The 21381-nt window shown below is 37.3% G+C and overlaps 1 protein-coding gene across 7 annotated transcripts in view; it reads right to left on the bottom strand.

Moving 5' to 3' along the window:
* stw (straw) overlaps positions 1-21381 on the bottom strand; it is a 30835-nt gene that overhangs the window by 7180 nt on the left and 2274 nt on the right. For all 7 annotated transcript variants that reach the window (XR_001450280.3, XR_001450279.3, XR_001450278.3 and 4 more), the window contains exon 2: positions 585-1059. Coding sequence is in view for 3 of the 7 variants with exons in the window: in XM_070209895.1 (XP_070065996.1) it covers positions 585-1059 (475 nt within the window). In the remaining 4 variants the exon portion in view is untranslated. The remainder of the gene's footprint in view (positions 1-584; positions 1060-21381) is intronic.

Genomic DNA, 21381 nt, shown 5'->3' on the forward strand with positions numbered 1-21381 from the left:
AATATTTACACTAGCGCTGCGGCAACTGCATATCGTTCAGTTCAGCATTTGCTTTGTTTTTGCAGCGTGCCCGGCTCTTTGTCTGGCATATTATGGAAATACAGCACTTATGGCGTGGGAATCAAGTATATGTATCTAATGTGTGTGTTCGTGGACGTATCACGCTCTCTGTCTCTGGGCTATGGCCGATGGTGTGTGCTGACAGCTTGCAGGTTTTTTACGAAGTTGCTTTTTTCCTGGTGCTTTAAATTGACTTGGATTTGTAGACAAATACGCATTTTTAATTGTGTGTATATATTTGTATTTTCCCTGACCTGAACCTCCATTGATTGTAACAATGTTTTAATTTCGAATTTTGGTAACAAAGTTATCAACTGCAACTACGACACTGCCTTTTCTTTTATTTTATTTTCTTTTGGTTTTTCAAGCGTTGATTGGATTTCTGGTTTATGAACCGTCAGGTAATCGTCAGACTTTCAAATTATATTTTTTACCAGCTCCAGCATGCACATGTATGTATGTATGTATATTATGGATGCATATGATCGGGTTTTACAAGTCTCGGTGATTGTGTGAGTACTTACGCTCCCAGCACGGTGTAGTACTCCAGCGTAAAGTGATAGTAGCAGATCCTGGGCGGCTCGCCCTCGCGACATGCGCGCGCACACTCATCTGGGGCAGACAGGGCTGGATTACGACGCAGCTCGGCGGTGGCACTTGTAGAGAAATCCAGATGGCGGAAGGGCGATTTGGGATTGGGCTCAACAACGGTGCCGCTAATCTTTGGCGGATACCGTGCGGAGCTGGGCAGGGTGCCGCGCGAGTTGAGATAACCGCTGCCGGCGGTCAAGGATGGATTGCTATTGGCCGGGGCTCCACTGCCCAGTGTATTGCTGCTAAGGGGCACCGGACGTGGAATACCAGCGCCCAGTGAAGGGTGCGTCTGCACAAGGCCATGCGTCGCTGAAAAGAAGGGCGAGTCGAAGGGCGTCGAGCTGCTGGGTGTGGCCACATGCTGCTGCCAGTAGGAGCCGGCCGATGTTTGATCCGGTTGTTTGTCTGCAAAAGTACAGCAAAATCAAATAAATATATAAATAGAGAGCGAGAAAAAAATATATAACAAAAGACACAAACAATTGGTTAATAAATACGTTTTTGTTCATTTCTGAACTTGGTGATTTTCAATTAATTTTTTCAAACTCGGTTCGGGGGCCCAGTACTTCATAAAAATCGTGCCCAGCTACATTTTAAATTAAGTGCAAATTGGCCACAGTTTCAGTTTCAGTTTCTGTTTCTGTTTCTGTTTCTGTATATGTATGTATGTTGTTGGTTTTTCTCTGCTTGGCTTTATGCAATCGCAAGAGTTCAATCAGCTCAACGATGACGCAATGCCGCGAGGTGAGCGATTCGAGTAACTAATTAAGTGCAAAACTCTTGTGTTTGCTTTGACTAGAAGCAAAAACCCATTGGCAAAAACTTTAAATGGCATGATTTTGATTTTATTGTTTTTTTTTTTTTTGTTAAGGTTTATATACCAGTGTCATATGTGTGCGTACATATATATGACGAAATATATTTTATCTGACACTCGTAGAAAATTACAAAAGAATTGTGTGTATTTATGCAGTGCTTGCAATCGGGCAATCCCATTATTATCATCCCCAAATAGTTGACAAAAGGCACGCAACAAAAGAGAATATTTAAATAACAATATAATATTTAATTTGTATTGCTTTCAAAATGCTCACCAGATACTCCCCCAAGCGCTCGTATACGCTCTCACTGCATACAATTCGCTTTGAAACAAAAGATTTAGGCAACGAACTTTATCTGCCGCGTAAATGCTTTGTACGTGATCTGCTTTTTAGGCAAGCAATTAATTGATGTGGTAATATTTGAAAATAATGCCCTACTTCTACAGCTAACACATTTTCCCATTCTGCGACTAAAGAACGGCACATTATTCAATAGAAAAGATATGTATTGTTCATTTCAAAAAGAGATAAACTAATCGGATCTCACGATGTTGTTGGCGTTGACCAGTTGCTGACCATTTGACTTGTAACTTGTCAACTCGTTGATTTCTGTTTGTCTCTGGGGCTTTGAAAACTAAAAATTAATTGTCTTACAGTTTCGTGGTTTCTTATAAATAGCCTGCAAGCAGCTAACTGTGCAAATACATTAACCCACATCTACTGGCGCAGTCTTGTCATTTGTCGGTGGGTAGAGTCGTGAATTATAAAAATTATCGCGGCCCAAGTCAACTGTTCTCTTTTGTTATATTTAAAGTCTCGTTTTGATGAAAATGAACAAAGTCGACAATATTACCTGATTACTTGATATTTTACAAGACCTAAAAATGCTCACTGTGACAATGCAGCTCTTAAGCCGAGAATACATTTTCCTTGCTTAACTTCTTAGTAATTGGCTCAGTTTGTAATATTTGTTTAATTTAGGAAATCGGAGATTTTTCTTTCGACCAGTGACATTTTGAATTCCCTCCTTGATCTTAAAAAAGGAATACAAATAATTATTGTCGTAACATGTTTCCACAAATGTTCGCGGGCAAGTTTAAGACCAAAATGGATATCGAGAGAACGGTAGCTGAATAATTCCAAGCGCACTTAGATATTTCCAAATTAGTATTATAAACATGTTAAGAATTGGCCAGTGTTGTAAATAGCATTAGCATAGAACTTTGGTGCCGAAATGGTGTGAAATATTTTCAATGCAAGGTCACATCGCCTTCCAAATTATGCTCTTAATGACTTTTCCGGCCCCAACTAGTTAGTGGCAAGAACTTTGAGCACAGAACCGTCGCTTGGCATTGGCCAAATGTGGCAGACCTCAACTAACGTGGGTGTGCAAACAATTGTTGCATGGCCTACATATTGTTTGTGAAATGTGCATTGCCTATGTACTGTGTATATATTGTGTGGATTGTGTATTCTTATTAGGCATTTAATTTTAAATTTTATAATTTGATATATTGAATAATTAGGAAGACACTCGTTTTTGTCGACCATTTAATAAATAAAAATATATATGTCTGCCTAGATTATCTGTTGTATTTAGCGTTCGTTAATTAATACACCTTAAGAACCTTTTGACTTATAAAAAAAATACACTGTTATGTATTTTACATATACCTTTTTTCTCTGATACACCTTAGGTCGTGCCACCTTTCTGATATGGTCCAATCAGGTTGGACTCATTTGTTTTAATGGAATTCGGGCTCAAATCTATTGCAGCCGCAACCTTGGTTCGAATTACATTTGTAGCAACGCCCGAGCAATCGTCCATTTTATGATTATGTAAATTATTCCGTGAAAATTACTTTTAACCGCTGCTCTGTCTATCTATATATATATATATGTGTATATATGTATAAATTTTATACAATGCATACAAATTTAATGGGTTTGCAGCAGTAGCTCGCGTATAGAACTTGGGTAACCTCACATTAACGACTGGAAACATTAAAAAACCAAGTGAAAGTGCTTGGGCCGAGAACGGAATGCCAGGTAACGAGATACTCTACTCTCAGCAAATACAGAGGTTTTTTATAAAAATGTTTGTCTTTTTAAGATAGTTATTTTATATCTCTTGGAAAATCCATGGATTACATTACATTTATTTACAAAGATCACACTTTTCGGAAAATCAAAATGATTTTTAGTCTCTGAGTAAAAAATAAACTAGAAAAATGCTCGTTGGGAAACTTATTTCAGTTGCATACTCTGTTCAGCAAGTGAAAAAGAGCATTTTCCGGCCTGCTGAACACATTTTCTCGGCTACCCAACTTAGACTTTATTTACAAGGGTCAATAAGTGCATAAATATGATAATGTGTGTACCTGAATATGTGCATGTGCATGTATTTCTTTTTTCTTGACCGTTTCACTTTTCACGCTAACTGTCGAGAGAGCTGTGCGAAAAAGCGAAAATACATTTATTTATGCACCTGTGTGTGTGTGTGTGTGCGTGTGTGTGTGTGTGTGTGTGTGTGTAGGGCATAATGATCAAAAACAGAGCCAAGTCGACGGCATTAACGATCTCTATTTATTCATTTGTGGATACTCTGGCAAACTGCCTGAAATTGATTAACGTTTTACTATTGCAGCTTGCTGTGCTTTAGCGGTGCTAGTTGTCATCAGGTGGCAAACAGCAAGCAGCAACAAGCAACCAGCAGAAACGGCAATAGAAACAAGCATATACAGTTGCAATTGTCGCTGTATACACCTGCAAGTGTGCACATACACCTGTATTGTTGTAGCATGCATATGTACACACATGCACGCGTTGGCAATCAGATTTAGTCACTCGCAGTCATTGCGACTGGCTGATATCTCGAGCTGATTTTGCCTCACTTTCACAATGGAACCGAAAACTTAACTCTTGGATAATTGGCGACACTAAAGCAGCAGCAACTCGCGCTCTCAGGCAATGGAGCAATAAATTAATTAGCTCAGCACCGACTTCGAGCAATTACACAAAGTCGTAGCAAAATCCGTCTTGCCAACTTTTATGGAAGTGCATCGAAACTGACGCCGGGGGGATTAGGGGAAATCGCCAACAGAAATAAGTAGCAGCAGCCTTTAAGTTTGCCAAATAGATTGAGTTGATTAAACAAATCATCAAATAGATTATTATGCATATAAGAGTACTTGAAGAAATACTTCTAAATATATGTAACATATATATGTTAGATACCCAAAATCTATTATTTTTCTTAACATTTGTGCACAGATTGAACTACTTCCAACGAACTCCTTCTAAGCGAATCAACTAAAGTTCACATTGGAACGGTGTTAAAAAATTGATATTGATCAGCAGCAATTTAATAATATATGTAGCTGAGAACTTGAAATCTAGACAAAAGGTTTTTGTTTTGTTTTTTTGCAAATGATCTTTAGCTTGTTTCGGTGTCCATGCCATCGATAAATATCGATCAGTAAGTTGAGCACATATCGTACTTTATCAAAAGTATGTAGATTCTGGTGTGGAGGAAAGCTGGAAGGTGTGCAGGGTGCGGGGTTCCTTAAGTCGAGGCCTTCCGGCAATTTAGTTATTGGTGGACTTCTGGCCAAGTTGTGGCTCTTGGTTGATTGCATAAATGAAATGAAATGTTGTTCATATTCAGGTGATGTGACATTAATTACATATCAGCCGCTTTGGTGGAAGTACAAGTACTGCGTGTGCCGGTCTTAAATTTCATGTACACTTTCATAGTCGGACATTCATATGAGATGCGAGCTCAAAAATTGAATGTAGGGAGAGCGGCTAGTCAATTTCCATGCTGACGGTGACCTGCTCCGCCCCTTCCCTTGTCATTGTCAGAGCTACGCACTGGCTCACTGCCTTACTTTTAAATACATTTCATTTCATTTCATTTCATTTCATTTCGTTTTGTGAGCGGAACAGGCATACATTCAAGACAGACCGGACCTCAAAATACAACAATATAAGCTTGTGGAACACTCATAAATCTTAATAGATTTGTAAGCTGGCAAGTGAAAGTTAATCGGACAGTCAATTCACATTGTATTTTTTCCTTTTTTTTTTCTCCAAAATTATCGCGTCCAGGGGTTAAGTATTCATTAGGCCAAATTTGTTTGAGAAAGACGGGAGCCTAGTTAGAGGCAGTAGCCCCCCACTTGGGGTGGCAAATTTTGTTATTAGTGTTAATGTGAATTGGATTTGACTTTCGCGAGCTGGACTGCAAATATTTTGGGGTTACGGCCAGTTGGATATTTCATGTGAAATGCGCTCGCGTTCCAGCCAATTGGCGGCATAGGTTGCGGTCGTAATTTAATTGTGCTCGTAATGCCAGCTTGTTGCGCAATCGCTGTCGAAGTTGTTGCCTATTAACTGGTTTTTGTTTTTACTGTCTTGCTATTACAATTATTATTACTATTTATTATTACCAACAGCATTACTATTATTATTAGCAGCATTGTTATTATTATTATTGTTGTTACTGCTCTTACTCTTACTGTTATTACTTATTATTAGGACAGCACACAGGCAAGGTCACGACGGTTTGGTGTCGCCCTCTTGGCTTGTTGCCTGTTCGGCTTCTTGCGGCTGTGTCCACCCGCCCAGAAACGAACTTTCACTTTGCCTCGCTGCAAAATCGCGCTCAAATTTTGTATAGTGCATGAGTCATTTAGCCGAGCCGCCCATTGTGGGCGTAACGCCCTTTAAACAAACGCTCAAGACACACGCCCACCTCATACCATTTACCAAATGGTCTAGATTAAAACAGTCACGTTCCCAATAACCCTGAGCCAAGGCTCAGATAAAGAGAGACTTGCTGTACCAAGAATAAATCCACATTCGCGTTCACTTTTCTATAAAAAAAAAAATGAAAAACTTATGATAATCTATCTTAAATGGAATTTTTTGTACTGCGAAGGATTATTCTTGCGCCATAAATCATTTGGTTAGTTTGAAATATGGACCTCATATGGTCCACTTGTGGTCTACATTATCAAGTCCATTTAAGCTCATGAGAATATCAGAGGGACTTGAGGCCCTACTGCCCTGCCCGGCAGCAATATTTAAGGAATTTTCGACGTCGCGCTCTTAAGGCATTTTCAGGTTAGAGTGGGGCTTCAGCCGTGGGAGACTCTGTGGCAAATTTTCATGAACTTAGCCAATTGTCGGTTCAGCTTCGCGGAGTTGCCTTACAAAACCTTTACGACTCACCAGCTGCTGGGGCTTATGAAACATGTGCGATTTTATTTCTTTTTCATTTCTTTGATGTGGTTGACGTTGTCGCTGTCGGCTTTGTTATGGTAAGTGTTGTGTCATTGTTCAATTTTGAATTACAGCTTGTTAACTTTCCACTGATGCCAGGCCAATTACGAAATCTACCCTTTCTACCTATGCACTATAGGCTACGCCCATTTCAAGCTGCATGCCCACAAAAATGTCTCAGCGTTCAGCTGGAAACTCTAAAGAATTTCATCGATCAATATTATGCAGGAAATCGCCTCTCATACGCGCAACTCATGCAGATAACCCGAACTGAAAACCTGCGGCTGCCATTGCGATTAGAAGGGCAACGTCATATTGTAGCAGCTGATGGCTTGCTTTTATAAATAAGTAGGCTAATTGAAAGCCGCGGCCTTCCGTTTCATTTGCGCGCGACAGCCAAAGCGGATTGTGTTGTGCTTGTGCAGGTGTACCATATATACCGGAGGATTTTGCCCGCCAAGCATTTGAAGTATGTTCAAAATTTGTTGACCTCGACGGCACACGCATGCATGGATAAAGGTGTATAAAGGGCGCGGTCAGGTGTATATTGGAATGCGGAGTTTTATATTGAAAGAATAATGTTTTGCGAGCTGCAATTGGTTTATCAGGTTAAAATTAACAATTTCCAAGCCAAGATGTGCGGCAACAAATTGTTATATTTAAGTATTGAAAGCAATAAATTGTGGATAAAAACAATACAGAAATTTAAAGCTTTATATCTCAAGTTTTCTTGTTTAACAATGTAGAAGATAAAGATACAAGCCTTTGACTTTTGACATTAAAGCAAATTATCTCACATATACGAATCTCTACGAATCTCACTTCTGTATAAGATATAATATATATTAGAATATAGAGTAGAGAATATTGTCAAGAAATCTTAAGCAGAGACATCTCTAATCCCATAAAGTGTGCATATTCTTGATCCAGTATTAAGCAAACTAGTTTCTCAATTTTAAAGCTATAGCCGTAAAATGTTGATTGGACTTTCCATAAATGTTGAATTTTGTAGTTATGCCTAAATAAAAAATATGTAAAAGGAACCTATTGAGAATTGTGCACGTTACATAAACGTAACTGTTTGCATTTCTCTTACAAAGCATATAAGTCTTTTTGTATGCTAAATCAAAGCTCTCGCTCAAAGCATCAGACAATATAAGAGACTTGAGCAACAAACTTGAACATTTTATTGTATTTAACTTTTGTTCACATTACAGTCCCATCAGCATGTAAATGAGGATGAGTAGCACAGTGTTAATAGGTATAAGAGACGGTTACATATACATATGTACAAACTTGTCTGTATGTATGCACATGTACATGTGATTCACAATTTTCATTCATTGATATAAGTAGCAATAGCTGTGAATGGACTTCTCGCAAGCAGATTACAGTTATGCGTCTAACAGACATTTGAGCGGTCACGGCTGTCGCCAAACTAAGCGTTGTGTGGGGATTAGTTCGCCCATTAATATTGTGAATTGTTGGGCTCGTCGAGCATCTCGCCGCATCTGTCGTGTTTCTTTTGTATAGCGTTTGCTTAAGCTTCGCGTGCATCGAACTTGTCAGATCGTATATGGAAATATATACGTGTGTGTGCGCATGTATGTATGTGTAGGCTCGTTTGGCTTGTTAATCAGCTAGGTGGATTTCATTAGCCCCTCTGACGACAATGTGATTCAAGTTCAGGGCCATTCGCCGACGACACATCATTAATGAAGACGCTATTGGCGCTGGCCGCAGGCCTTTTAGCTTTACAGTTATTGTCAGACGCTAGATATGTGAGCCTGTGGGTATACGGACCTATCTATATAGTGGTTCAGGAGTGCCTTTCACTTGGTGACCAACTGCCTTTTGGTATATGGCCAGTTGTCTTCCGCATCGTGGTCGCCAGCAACAAGCAAACCTTTACAGCTACATGACTAAACTAACACACACACACATACATATATTTATATGTATATGTATATGTATGTATGTGCAACTCATTGTTTCGCTGTTTCGTATGGCGATTGGCAATTGCATTGTACCGTGCCGGTGGCCGGTGTTCCATTCACGTGCACAAAATTGCGCCAAAAAATAGATACATACACATACATACATACATATACAGAAAAAGCCAAAACGAAGAAAATGAAATACATATGTACATAAATAAGAAACAATGGCGATGCCAACGCATGGCAATTAGTCGCGTCGAGCGAGAGATAGCGAAACTGCCACCACAACGTTCAACGACCATGCAAAAACAATGAAATTAAAAGCTGCAACAGTCACAGCTCAAAGCAAAAACAACAACAATGTTGGCTGCATGCAACAAACTAGACAGACGTTGCAGTTAATTACGGCTATGTGAAAATGTCAGAAACATTTGAAGCGTCTACGGCAACCAACACGGCGCTCGCATTGACATTCCAAATGCATTCATATCTGTATAGCCATGCAGATGTATAGACAGCACACACACACACACACACAATCCTAATTAATGCGTTTGGCGTAAAACGTTAAGTTAATTACATTACATTGTTCTTCCTTTTGAACCTGAAGCACACACACACCTCCATAATTTGCTCACATTTTTCGGCTCTTGTGGTAGTGTGGAGGGGGGGGGGGGGGGGATCTTCAGATTAAGCAGCCTCACTTTGCATTGGCATTTATCGCCGCACGAGCGAACAAATATTTAATACAGACTCTGGTTACACTTTGATCAAAAGCTCAAATTCGCCTTGCTTTACTTCCTGTCTTCGCTTCGCTCAAGAATTGAGTTAGCCCTGAGAACGGCGACTTCGACAGAGACGGCAGAAGCAACGGCAGCAATTTCTGCGGTCGTAGTTGCGGGGGCAGCGGCGCGAACCAAGGGGTAAGGGGAAAATTGTTACGGTCTCATTGCGTTGGCTTTTTATGAGCATTTAATTTCATTTTCATGTTGATTTTGTGGCTTGGATTGTTAGCTGTTGTTGTTGATGCGGCCGATCCACTCTTGTACCTAACAGATTTCACAATTTTCGATGCTTTTTCCACTTTAGCCGAATTAGGCTTTTATTTCTTTCTGTATTTAATTGGCTAGCGTGTGTAAAATGTATTTACACTCGTACATGTTCCTATTTATTTGACTTGCGTACTCTTGCTACAGATACATAATCATAGACGCGTACGCCGGCGCATGAAATTCAAATCGCAGGGTATAAGCATTTAACATACGCAAAGATTTGTCTGTGGCCAGAAGTGAAAGGGAAATGAAAGATCTTTTGTGCCTTGCTCTTTTGAAAAATTATAAGATTTGGTCAAGAAAGTGTCTGATTTCTTTTCTTTTTCCATTTTGTTCATAAACATTATTTACATTTTGCCAAATGCTCAAGACAGCATTTTTACCTTTCACTCCTCTCTGTCGATTTTCGTTTTCTCATTTCTTCCTGCGAAATGTCTTTTTCTAATATGCCCATTTACCTGCAGTTGCATTTGTTTAAACTTTGGAATTTCGCCCTTTATCGCGCATGCGAGGGGCGTGTTCCTTGGCTCTGGTAAAATATAAATAATAATAATAATAAAACAGTAAAACAAAAACTCATAAATATGTCTGAATAACTCAACAAGTTAACGGGAAAAAATAATGGGAAAACATTATGAGTGGTATGAATATTTTGAGTATTAAAAATATAAAATATATTAATATTATTACGATTTGGGTTTTTTTTTTTATAGAATAAAAAATGTAACATTTAAATTGAACGACAATCAAACTTTTTGTACCTAATTATAGATGACAACGAGAATGCATTTGATTTAAAATTATTGCGATAATTTAATTTTGAATTAAATTTCAATCACAAAATAAATTTATTATTATTTGATCCAAACCGGATTTGGGCAACTCTCCGACACGAAACGAGGCCCGTTTCGTGACGCGAGCTACTTTTGATCTTTCCAAATTTCTTTCCAAATTAACAATGTTTTCAAAAACTATTGTCCATTGTTTCACATACTTGGCATGTGTTGTATAATTATTTTTTGAAGTTTGCTGTCGGATCGAACTCAGGCACGGCACGCGTACTAATAAAATTTTTCTAATTTTCTTTAGCCGCCGCCGCTGCAGTTATGTGATGGGAAAATTATATATACAACAGCCGAATGAGAGTTTCCACACTCTTGTAATTTTCCGCAGAAAGTGAAATTACAAAAATAATGGCAAGGATAAATGGAAATTTCGGCTATAATCGATCCAATCACAGTTACATCTGGCAAGTGCTTTTAACTGTTTTTCCTCATTTGCATTACGTGAATATGAATATCTATATTGGTGGCAGGGACCGAAGATTAGTCTCATGTAAAGCTGTCGGACTGGCCGGACCGCGTTTGGCCAAGTGTCTTGCTGCCATGTTCAATTAAGAGGTACTAAGTATGTTCAGGTTTGTAGGAATGCAAGCTCTCAGAATGATATGGCATTGAGCTGTAAGCGCTTTGTAAATCTAGCTAGCTCATTCCACTTGACTCGAATCGGTTCAAGCGTCGAGTCTAAAATATTCATGTGCATGCATATTATTAGACGAATATTTCAAAATATAATTATTTTATGTTCCTTCATTAGAAACTGAAAAAAAATATCTAATGCATTAGAGTAATATTTCAAAATATAATTATTGTAAGTTCTTTTATTGCTAATGAATAGACTGAAAACCGACTTCTTCCTCTGCTGCTTATAATCAAATACCAAGCGGTTTGTTCGAATCGTATATCAGGTCGCAGGTCGATCTGAGCAATCGATTATTAACTACAGTGAAACATAAATACAAAGCCAATGCCTTTTACTAATTGCAGTGTTTAGCTTCTATTGGAGTGTTATTGGCAATTCATTTTCGTCAATGAATTGTGCCCCTCTAGAAATCGTGGAATTCCGAGTTTACACATGGCAGTCATCTAAAAGCCAGCTTGCGAAATCAAATGAAATAGTTTGCGCAAACGAGTTAAAAACCAAGACCAATATTTTGACCCAAATGCCATGGCAGCGTCACGTACTTGCCGTTCTGACCGCAGGCCGGCAAAAATGAAAAAATATAAAAAAAATGAAACAACTGAAAAGAGCGCATGTGAGGACGTGCGGCTCGAAGAGCGTCTGGTAGATATATCTTTTAATTGACACTTTATTTAAAAAAATGTTCCGTTGTTGTTTTGCAATGTGAAGAGACAAAAAATAAACATTAAAATCTAATTCGGTACAGTGTGTCTACAGTGTCTACACGAATATGTGCGATCTAATTCAGATTGAGAGCAGGAAGCACTTGGGACTTTTGCGAACCGCGAATTGGTGAATCGATCCAGTTTAGCGAGTGCTCCAGTTAGCCTGTTTATGCCTTTACCAGCAGCAGCTCGAACACAAATCAATTTAGGTTATAAATAAGTATGTGCTGCCTGCTAACGGCGCAACAGCATCGCTAACTGGCAACTTGGCGAGTTGGCGAGTTGGCAAGTTGGCAAGTTGGCAGCTGGCCCACTTGCCACCAGCAGCGCCAGAAGCACTTTCGTTCGTTGCGGTTTCTGTTGCCATTTTAATTGTAGGCTGCGATTCGCAACAGGTTCGCACGCAGCCCGGTTGCCCAAGCTCGAGTCTTTCATGCATAGATGCTGGCAAGTATAAATGTGACACAAACACATACTCATTGTACTCAGTAGTTGGATAGTGGATGTCTAGACGCATTTGTTTTTCATTCGCTAGGCCTATTTCGCGCACGAACCGGTTGAAAATCTTTAACACCTATAGGAATGTGACTCGTAGAATCCAGCTGCATTCACTGCATTATTGCCGGCTAAGTCATCTCCAGCATATGCACACGCTCTTAAAGCCAAAGATGTGAACTCCTCGAGAGGTCGATCGATATATAATATATATCCTGTGTATCCTGTTATTGTACAGTGCACGAGTATATCCATTAATATATAAGTAGACATATCTCTTTGCATTATATTCTACACACATTCTCATAAAGGGTAGATACCGTTAGTGAGTCTCTATGCATATCTGTATGGTACTCTATTGCATTTGTTGAAATAGCATCAAAATACTCGACGACAACGACCATGCATATCATTTGCTCCAGATCTAGCTCAGTTTGACAAGTCTAACAGAATTGAGATCAGGCTCTACGAGCATACTCAACACAGTAAGATAGGTATCTTTATGACGTTCATTTCGAAATGTTTTTATTCTTATTTAGCAGGAGAAAATAATTTTAAAAAAAATCATAACAAGCAAAGCCCAGATGTGTGCACACCTGTCAGCGTCTACCTAAAATGTCTGGTACATAATATGTATATGTTTATGTAGAATGCATATGAATTAGAAATAATTAGTCAAAACCCGATCGGTGACCATATTTGCATTTAACAGTTATCAGCTATTTACCCAAACACTTCACATTCAATAACCTGACCCAAACAATTTAGAGCAAGGGGTATATCTTATATTCCCAAATGCAAATATATAATATATATATATGTATATTCAAATATATTATTATTATTATTTAATTAGCGGAAAAATATATTAGAAACTGCATGATAAAAACTTGGGGGATCTTACCATAGCATAACTAAGGCTGCTCAACTATATTGCAGGCAACAGAGTATCGCGTAGTCGACCCCTCTCAAGCAATGAATTAATGTGCAATTTGCATGGCTTTCAATGGAATGCTGATCAATTCAATCGTTATACTTATTAGAGCCCAATTTTTGACAGAAAATAATAAAATATTTGCGTGCATGTGTGTGTGTGTGTGTGTGTGCGGACTGTACTGCTGAAGTATGCATGCATGTATGCATGTGTATATGCGAATATTTCAATTTGTTGCATGTTACGTACCTATGTCTGTATGTATATTTATTTAGGTAGTTAGGTGGGAATGTGCGCCAGCATAGTATAAGAAATGATATCTAAATTAGATTGCTTTTCAAGGTTAACATCTGATATGTATCTGTGTGTATGTGTGTGTGTGTACATATTTTCTTGTATCTGTCTGTCTGTTTTCTTAAATACATTTCAATATTTTCAATGCGCTTTCGAGTTTTTGATTATACACAAGCTGCCTTAATTAAAAATTACTTGTATTGCATGTTTATACACACACACACACACACACACACACTTCAATTTGTATATGGTTGATATATGAAATGTCGGGCACACCCGTAAACTTTTATGTTAGGCAATTTGCCAAAATTATGCACAAGCTGACCTTTCAAATCTGTCGAGTCTCCGAAAAATAAGAACTGAGAACGTTATTTTCGATAGAAAAAAAAATATTCTTTAGTAATTGGCAATATAATAGTTAATTCATATCTATATACACATTTCTTATAGCAAATAATCTTCTGGTTCGAAGATGTTGCCAAGTTTTTTGCTTTCAATTTTAGCCATGTCTCATACATTTTGGTTCAAGCCTCAGTTCGACAAGTTAACAATTCGCTAATAACTTATAAGATTTCTTTTATCGTTCATTTTTCTTGGTTTTTTTGTTTAATTGTTGACACTCCCAAATGGGGTTCGAGGATTTTATTTATTCAATTATTCTGTAAAAGCTTATCGGAAAGGTGATTCACTCTAAACACATGCAATATTTAAAAAATAAAATAATAAATTAATTTGAAATTCAAATGCTACAAATATATGTGTATATTATATTGCAATTAAATTTTAAGCTGGCCTGCTCGAGGCCAATTTTTATTATAATAACCAAAAAAATAAACTTTTGTTGTTTATCAAAAGTGAGCACGTTTTTTTATAGATATTTCAAGAAACTCCCGTTTTATAATTTTACGATTGAATATGTAGAGCATCGACCCCTTTGGCTATTCAAAGAAAATATAATTATTTTTGGTTGAATCATTTTTTGTAAACAGCACGATTCGACTCTGGCTTAGGCTCGACTGTTCTACGTTGAACTTCTAGGCTTCAGGTTCGGATTGTTGCAGATATAAAGTCAAAGATTTCTTGCTCAAATCGGTTCAACCCTAAACCGGTTTGCAGTCCCTGTCCTAGGTATACATATATATATATATATACTAACGGAAGTGGACACACAGACTTGGCTGGGCTCCCACAATTAGTTGGTAATGTGTTAAACTTCTTTTGAATTGGTTTTACTACGCAATTGTCGCAGTCCCAGACATGAATTCATTTAAATTATCATTTCTTGTGGCCCCCTTTTCGTTTCATGTGAATATTTTGTGAGACAGTCGCAACAATTTGTAATGCAATTGTCTGTGCACCGCATCCACCCATCATGTACTAGCTTTTGCTCTAACTCAGATACACTAACACAATTTCGAGTTCCTTAAATCTTATTCGAGATTGTGGTTTCGGCATTGCCCGTAGAATATTCAAATATGCCAGTACCATCTTGATCTTCGCTTCTATTGAAAACATAATTTTCGAATGAATGAGTTTGAAATCGGTCATAAAAAAAAGTTGAGCATTTGTCGCCAAATTTCCACAGCTGCGGGTGGAATTTACTTAAACGCTGAAACACGTATTCAATAAAATTATGTAGGGCATTAAAAATAATGTTGAAGCTGATTGGGCAGGGTGGGAATTGCCCAAATCGGTGATTCATTCCGAATTGGTGCATGCGAAAAAATCTTTGATGACTTCTTAATAGAAGAAATTTTGTATGAGTGTCTAAAATAATACACTTTGCATTCATTTATCTTTTGGGGGTGAATTGTATATTAAAAGCACATAACATATATCCGAACACATGTTCAAAGGCGCTCGACCGACCGAATTGACCAACAGCAAACTTTCAAAATCGAAAACCGCACGATCAACTATCTCTTGGTAACATATTTGTTTGTAATGTCGTTATTGAAAGGGTATTTGCCTTTCATAGGTTTTGGCTGTTTTTTTTTTTTTTAGCACAATAGCAAACCACATTCTCCAACTCGCACCAACTTCCTGGTCACGGTCTTGTCTAGGGGTATTCGTGGGCGTGGACCACGGCTCGAATTTTTGGCGGCTCTTGTGAAATCGGAGCTCCACGAAGCTTTTGTGTGTCTTTCAGTGCTTAAAATCCTTGAAACATTTGGTTTTTAGTGTTGAATTTGTAAGCAGATTTCCGTTATTACAGAAAAGTAGCTACCACTTTTTAAACACACATATCAGGCAAAAGTTTTTCTGTTCGAATTAAATCAGAAGAACTTATTTAAATTTTATAATAATCTGTAATGAATCAATGTAATTATCAAAGAAATATTGCTTTTATTTTTAAATTAGCTTTCCTTTAAATTTAAGAATGTGTTCTGCGTTTTTGCTAAAGTTGTAAACGAATATCATCAAGAGAACTTTGTATATATCTTTGACAAAATTGGGCTCTTTCCTATAATAACAGCATTTTCTAAAATATAATCTAAAATTTTTCATTATTACATAAGCTTTCTATGACACATATATTTTCTACAGTCAAATTGTAAGCAATGAAAATATAAACAATTTTATACAGAATTTAAAAATAAAAACATTATTTATATAATTTTATTTTTATAAGATTTCTTTATTATATTATGTTGTTGTTGTTTATGATTGGAAAAACAACTTTTAAATTTTTTACAATATTAAAACTTTCTACAACAATCAAATGCATATATTGGAAAGTTCATCCTTTTCGGATTGCCAGTCTTAAGTCTAAGTCAGTCTTTAGTTTTTAACTTAAGATTAAAATTTACCTGGCTTATCATATGCATGCAAGTGAAAGTTGAGTTCAAAAACTAAAATGATAACTTATGAGTGCATAGATTATTGCAAAAGCGTTAGCTGATATAAAAACCTTTCGCGCTTTTAGCATTGAGGCCAAGCTGACATAGGAATTTCCAACATACTAACATATGTGTTTAACCAACAAGAAAGTCTGATAAAATGCGTTGTGGTTCTTTTGTGTGGAACTTAAGCGATAGAGTTGGGTTTCTTGGTTCGATTCGAATTGCATTGTTCCATTGGGAGCAAGGGGATTGATATCGGCATTCAGTTCTAGTACACGCATATTCCAATTAGATTACCAGACTGGTTCTTATCAGACACCATATTTAGCAAGTCGTGCGTTTAATTGAAACATAAATAAACACTCTTTTCTAAAATGGCCAAAAAGAAAATAGTCGAATGAATAAGGGCTCGAAATTTTGCAAAAGACAAGCTTTCTAGAAAGAGTTTCTAGAGCTATTGTTTCTTTTCTGAAATACATTGTCAAGAGCTTAGTTTTTTTTATGTTTCCTGTCTGACAACAGATGAAGCTGAATCTTTGTTTTGATAATTTTTTTTTTATAATTATTGAGAATAAGAGTCTTCTTATGCTTTTTACATTCATGGATCTTATTTTCGTAAATGAGTGCATTCTAATAAATTTGTTAGTCAGAGAGACTAACTGTTAAAAGAGCTTTCGAACCACTGTGCATTGGCCAAACTGTGACTTGGTACTCGACTCAGGTTGGGCTGGCTCTGGCTCTGACTCTGACTCGTAGTATGGTTGAATCTGAGTCTAAATCTGAATGGATAGCTCGTCGGCTTGCGGTCGACTTTATTTGCAACAAAGTTTTGGTTAACACAAACATCATTTGGTTGCCGCTGTCGCTTTTTGCACCAACAAGTTTTCTGTTCCATTTTGCTTACATACTTACAAGTATAAGTATTCAGGTATTCAGCTATGAGTGCATGTCTGAGTATATTCAACTACTCGCGTTTATATATGTATGGGTCTATGTACAACTTCGGCTGCACGTTAACTAGTTTGTGTCGTGTTTTGCGGGCTATTTTGATTTGCCCGCCGCTGCATTATATTTGACCCAAATTATTTATGTAGTCAAGAATTAAGTGCAGTTTCACAGTTGCAGCTGTCACCTAAGTGGACATTCTTTCTATGGCCTGTTAGGTACAGGTTATCCACTTAAATAGGGTATAATAAAGATATGCGACTGTGGCTTTTCTAATTACTTTAATCTTATAAGGTCGCGAACGCCTTTTGAGTCGACCAATTGGCAATCAATAGCAAATGCATAGCCAGCTATATATCCTCAGCATGGAGCTTATAAGAGTGTAATAATAATTTGTCAGGAAATGTTTAACGTTTTATGGACACTTGAATAGTTCTCGTTGAAGCTTTTGCAGATAACGCGATAGAAGCCCGAAACAAATTATATATAAGCCGGCGGATCTAACGTCTGCATTGGGTAATATAATATGTATAATATAATATATACAATAATTTCTCATTCATTTATAGACGATCGATCATACAGATATAGATATAGATGATGCTTCCTTCAAGGAGAAGATGATGATAAACAAGACACTTTCGGATTGGATATTGTGGAATATTAAGTTAATTAAGATTAACAACTTTTTAATGAAACGATAAATTGGAATTTGCCATAGTTAAGTTTAAACAAATACTCGAACTAGTGCACAGGCCATGTGCAAAGGGAGATGCTGATGCTGATGCAGATGCAGAGGCAGAGGCAATAATTGCGGCAGAAACTGACGCCCTTCCAGTTGTTGGCTGTTGGCGTCGTCAAATGGGCCAAATGAAAATAAATTGTCATAAACGGTAGCAGTTTATCATTGCTCGGACAGGTCTCAAGGTTGTTGCGGTTTTTGCTGCGGCAGCTGTTTCGCAATTTGCGTTGGGTTTGCTCGAAGCAATTTATTAGCCAGATTTGAAGCACAAGGGTATTGCTTCACCAGCAGCAAGGCAAGGGGCAGAGACCGTGGCAGAGGCAGCGGCAGCGGCAGAGTCAGAGATTGCGATTGATTTTTGCAAGAAATTCGCAAATGGTTTGCAATGCTAATTAAATTGCCAAACATATGTTTGTATAAATGTGATCTGCACACAGATATACATATATACATATGTATATATATATATATATATGCATGTATACATGTTTCGAACATACTTACAAATGTCCATATGTGTGGAGACATTTCGCATTATAAATATAAGCAAGACTGTGCTTGAAACCGAAAAGGAATTGATAAATTCGCGCGATTTTGACCCAGTTATGTCACCTCACGCGAAAATTGGCCAAAAAGTTAGCAAAATTTGTAGATCGTGTTAAGTGAAATATGATTCGCAACGTTTTGTTTTCTAATAAATTCAACATTTTGGCAAAATGCAAATATTCATAGTATTATGTATCTGGTGGATACAATAATGTGTTTTCCCTTTTATTTGAATTATGGATATGCATTTGCCGCAATATGCAGATATTTAGAGCGTAAGTCCAAATGGACACACATAAATAACAGATAAGGAGTATTACGTGTCGGAAACTTGGATGTGTGTGGAATCTAATAGCCGAACTGCAAGCGTGCAGGGTCGTCAGGGTCGAGAAACCCGTTTGGCCATCCTTCGTGCTTAGAGTCACACTTGAGCTGATTTAAAAATGAGTTAAAAAGGCTTAAATCATTTATTCTCGGCAATGACAGCATCAAGTCAATAGAATTAGTTATGAGTATTTATTTTCATGCATAGATGTGCATACATACATACGTATGGCACATATGTATTGCACATATATGTGTGCGCCGCATATGCATTGTGTCGCAATCGCTGCCAAAAACCCAAAACCCAAAACCCAAAAACCGAACGTGACATTTGCTGGCAAGCTCTGTGAAAAGTAAAAAGTGTATCTCAGTCTCAGCGCCCAGATACAGATTGAGTTTGCAACGGGTTCAACGGGTTTGCTTATGGAATTTGAATTTGGCATGTATACCTATGTACATACATACATCTAATATGCACACATGTATGTCCGTGTGCAAACATGTGCATAAACAAATGAGCGTATGTTCATAAACAAATACATTTAATTTTATTTTGGCTTTTGTATATATATATATAGATAATATGCATTGCAACTGACAAATAACACAATCAACCCATACATTTCTTTAGCAAAAGGATATGATATCACGTATACGTAGGGGTATCCACATATTGGAATTTATGTTACATAAAGTGGAATGTATATGTAAGGTCTTAATGATTGCTATCAAAAGGCTTCCCACCTTTTGGCCCATTACTCTTGCACCTTGTGCCGCCGTTTCCTACTTTATTTGCTTTCCATATATGGCGGATGCATATTATGATGTATGTGATATGTAGGCAAAAATATATACACACACTGGCAAGCGTGTCGCCATACAGGAAATTAGAGTAAATTGCCGCCGCGATTTTAGTTTGATTTTTACTTTATAATAATTACACCCATATTGCGTTCAAATCTGGTTGGGTCTTTGTTCGCGCTGCCATCAAAGCCAATTTTGACAAACGTGCTCGCTCAGTCGCCGTCGTATTTGAAGTCGATTGCAGTTTGATTTTGGGTGTGGCAGCTGCAACAACAACAACATCAGCACCACCATAGTTACCCATAAAGCCCAGTCATACATACATACGTACGTACATTCATTCAAGCGCCTATATACATGCATATGTACCTAGGCATACACCTTGTGCATGCCTTTATTGTGCTATAAAATGGTTCAGTTTGCAATTTTAGTACTTTTCAATCAACGAATCATCGTAAAATGCCAGGTTGCATTGTGCTTATTCATACACATCTATACATTAATGTACAATAAATGTACGTGAAAGTTTCACAAATGTCTGCTGCATATTTGCCAGTTTACTTGGCATATTTACGTAATTTTCAATTTTCAAGTAAAGATAGAAATAACTTTGATAATACACCTGATCTGTGGGCAGTCATTTATTTGCATACCAATCAACGGATGCCGAATTGGGTCGAAATGAGTCCATTTAGACACGTTTTCAGCTAAACTTGGCCAACTGGATAACTTAATCAGGCTTAATTACTACCAAATGTCGACTAAGTGCTTCTCGCCAATCACCGTCCGTCATTTCCAGACGCAAAAAAAAAAAAAAAACTGTTATCATTAAGTATGTGTTTTGGGAAATGTCGAAATATAATACTATAAATCGTGGATCAGAAGGATATTTACTTTGCCGCAGATCTACTAGCTGTTCAAATAGTATTATTACGCAACAATTAATATTAATATTAGTAATGTTGTAATCAATAATTTATGTATATTCAATAGTAATAAAATGTTTCACTCTTCATTTTTAGAAGGGCTCGGCTCTTTGTGGTTAGGCCGAAAGAAAAGTAAGCTGGTAAAAAGACTTATACCATACACCAAAAAAAATAAATAAATAAATTATAGGTGCTATTGAATTGGTTGTAGTTTCTAAAAGAGATTAGCGATTATATAATCGGTCGGAGGAAGCCGAAGTGGGTTTTTGTTGGGAAAGGCATGTTGCGTCTACCAACAATACACATGCTACATAAATGAAAATACATGTGTGCATGTTTATGTAATATCTCTAAAATATGAACGAGCAAACTTGGTTGAGTTAAATATGCATAGTATACCTTGACAATACCAAATGGTAAAGGTTCAATTGACTAGAGTTAAAGTATAAGAAGTGTCAATAAATATTATATATAACTCAAATTTTATATCTAATCCAAAAAGTCTTTATATATGCAATAATTCCTGCACTTCCTAAGACATGCCACTCAGGCTATAAGAGATCTCTAGATCCATTGAGATCTATCT

The sequence above is a fragment of the Drosophila virilis genome, chromosome 5 (genome assembly GCF_030788295.1).
Source record: "Drosophila virilis strain 15010-1051.87 chromosome 5, Dvir_AGI_RSII-ME, whole genome shotgun sequence".
NCBI lineage: Eukaryota > Metazoa > Arthropoda > Insecta > Diptera > Drosophilidae > Drosophila > Drosophila virilis.